At 36.8% G+C, this 3,021-nt stretch overlaps 1 protein-coding gene across 1 annotated transcript in view; it reads right to left on the bottom strand.

The window, feature by feature from the left end:
- The window catches only part of PHF10 (PHD finger protein 10), a 14,988-nt gene extending 14,314 nt beyond the window's left edge, over positions 1–674 (bottom strand). The window contains exons 1-3 of the mRNA XM_009329196.1: positions 572–674; positions 426–427; positions 1–10 (exon numbers count right to left, since the gene is read on the bottom strand). The exon at positions 1–10 is cut by the window's left edge and continues 119 nt beyond it. Coding sequence (XP_009327471.1) covers positions 1–10; positions 426–427; positions 572–624 — 65 coding nt within the window. The 5' untranslated portion in view covers positions 625–674. The remainder of the gene's footprint in view (positions 11–425; positions 428–571) is intronic.
- Between the last annotated feature and the right edge of the window lie 2,347 nt (positions 675–3,021).

Raw genomic sequence — 3,021 nt, 5'->3', positions numbered from 1 at the left:
ATAGCTGTATCTAAGTATAAGAACAACGTTAGAACAAATCCTTAAGAGGGATACTTACATTTTTAGAAATTCAGTAATTCCTATTTGTATGTCAATGAACAACATCTATGAACTTGGACAAGCCCTTTAGAACACTGCATTCTGTTAACCCATTTCAAAGTCACCTTGTTATGCCCCACTTCACATACATTTCTCCAAACCAGCATTCATCAATAAGCTGAGGGACAGAACATGAAGAAAGGGATATCCATGATAGCAGATAGGACACCAGGAAAAGCAGGTACGACAAGTGTCAAAATTCACTCAAAAAATATGTAATATTTCAAAAACATGTAAGCTGTGCTTCTGGATTGTAAATTAGATGCAGCACATTTTGTGTCATTTTAAAATAAAATGTCTTAAAATATGCTGGGAGAAAAAAAGACAGCTAGCTACTCATAGGACATTGCCTCCATTCAGAAAGATATATGAAGAATATACAAGCAAAGAAAGAAGGGCTCATACTTAAGCATGTCGAACAATACAATAAGACTAGCAATAAAAAAGCGGGAACTGTAAAAAATAATATTACCCAAGGTCCTGACTAGAAGTTTCACAGCTCCGAGAACTGTCCCCTGAGCCCATACGTCGTCTTTTGGATGGCTGGCTGCCGTCATTGGAATTTTCTTCTGTGTCATCCTGAAACGAAAAAGAAGATAAACATTAAAAAAAAAATTAAGAGTATTCAGCAGATAATGTAAAAAATCAAAAAATATTGCAAGGCAATCCACAGTTTAATATACCTGAACTACTGAGCTATTTAATAACACTTTTTACAAACAACTCATAGGACAGTTTACGTAGCAAATTATTCTTTGCTATGAACTAGCTGCGTGACACATAGTGGCACAGAAGGAGAATTGGATAGTTTCTCACCTGTTGCGTAGGTGGAGCACTGAATAGACAGAGCTGTGGCTCTGACCACCAAGTTCATCGTTCTTGATGTAAACTACCAATGGGATCAGCACGGCCAGACAACTGTAGACCCAGCAAACCTCCCTCACCGGTCACAGTCAGGGACAAGACTAATTCACTTAATCAGGCTAGCTCGCAAAAGTGACAGCAAGGGCAGAGCGAAAACACCAAGCCCTTGCTGAGAGCTGATGCTTATAAAATCAAGGGAAATATTACCAAAAGCAACACAGGAGTTTATGGGCATACAGTTAAAATAAAAGAAATGGTATACAGTTTACAAAAAGATAAGATTACAGCAAGTAGCAAAGACTTGTCTTTTGTGGGGGAAAAAAAAAAAGAGAAAAACTGAAGCTGTATCGCAACAGATACAGAAGACAAATTTCATCTTCAGAACAAGCTATTACAAGGGAACCTTCAGAAGTTAACTTACAGGTATCACTATTCAGATTTCATGAGATCTATATAAAGAAAAGGAATAAATGGTGAAGAAAAAAAAAATAAGAGTTCCGTAAAATCTAGCAGACCAATGTTGATCGGCCTTCTTGTGCTTTTCACTGCTTTGCTGTCTAATAACACTAACTCCTACCTAGTACTCATCATCCACAACTCTCAAAGCGTTTAGTGATCACCCTTGCATGATTATAATTGAGAAATGGAAGGTAGAAGTGTTCAAGTGAATCACCTATTGCCACCAGTAGTAGAGGCAAGAACAAGATAGCTCTTCAAGTAACCGAAACTCTGAAGTGGAGTAGCATGAAAGAATCACATTTTATAACTTTTGTGAAAAGTTTAAGAAAGAAGAATTAACCTGTCAGAAATAAATGGATCAAGCCCACAATTACACTTGCGTATTAAATAATTACAAGAACAATTATTAGGTCTACCTTAACTAATGTCTTTCATTCTAGTATTTTTACATATCACGTCACTTGAAATATCAGTAAAAAAGATTCCAGCAAATGAGAATACATTACTTTTGTTATGTAACCTTTCACAGTACTATAATCAAGACAGGCCACAGCGAAAAAAACATTTGCCTCCTGTATTTTTGGTTTATTTCTTGTTTTTCACAATTCTTTACATTTTTTTCTCTTTCTTGTGGAGTAGTAAGAGTATCTTTCATACAATAAGAACAAAAACTTAAAAGCAAAATTTAATTAAACTGTGCTTTCTTAACGCAGCTATACTTAAAGAATCAGGTAAGGAGCATCTCCACTAGTACTACTAATAGTACTATTTCCTACTATTGCTGAGAATACCCTGTATATACTTAGATAGACAAACCAAGTAGCAGTCCCCAATCAAAACAGTATCACAGTAGAGTATTTTGTGACACGGCTGTCTCATCAGCAGTGCATCCCTACTTCCCACACAGAACATTAATGCACTCCAAACATTTTCAACTATAGACAAAAACATGAATAGGGCCAAAGCCGTGCTTTGCTATACCAAAGCTACCACGAGACTTCAAAACATTTTTAAAAGATAGATCTCAACCTGACAGTTAAGAGGAAGCGCCTTGCATCAGTTTCTCCTTTTGCTTTGAAGTTTTATTAAATCCGGTATCGCTAAAAAATACAAGTACCCATACCTCAGGAGAGATGAATGTCCTCTATTTCTATCTTTGCTTTCTTATTTGCTGAAAACTTCAGCAAATTCAGTCACACAGGCTCACAGACTAAAACACTCTAGGAAATGAAACAGATCATTGCAGAGGACTTTGCAGAAAAAGTGACAACATTTGCATTGCAATCTAAGACACACCGTAGTTCAACCACTGTTACTGTACCAAAAATAACAATCAGGGACAGTCTTGTGGCTTTCTGTACATGGACAGTCAAACATTGCCAAAAAAAGCCCCTTCTTCCCTTGAAAATGCATGTTTCTGTAAAATGCCTGTTAGTCCTTACGAAATAAGGTTACATTACAAATTCCTGGTACGTCTATCAATTGTAAGATCTACGTAACTATCTTTTTATTATGTAATCGGAAAGCCTGAACTACCAAGACGTCTTTCCAAAAGTAACTGCCCATCTGCACCCCAGCGCGGGTGCAGAAACGGCAGCA

The sequence above is a fragment of the Pygoscelis adeliae genome, unplaced genomic scaffold (genome assembly GCF_000699105.1).
Source record: "Pygoscelis adeliae isolate BGI_AS28 unplaced genomic scaffold, ASM69910v1 Scaffold77, whole genome shotgun sequence".
Taxonomy (NCBI): Eukaryota; Metazoa; Chordata; class Aves; order Sphenisciformes; family Spheniscidae; genus Pygoscelis; species Pygoscelis adeliae.
The sequence above is the reverse complement of the archived record's forward strand: the minus strand, read 5'-3'. Positions and strand labels throughout refer to the sequence as shown.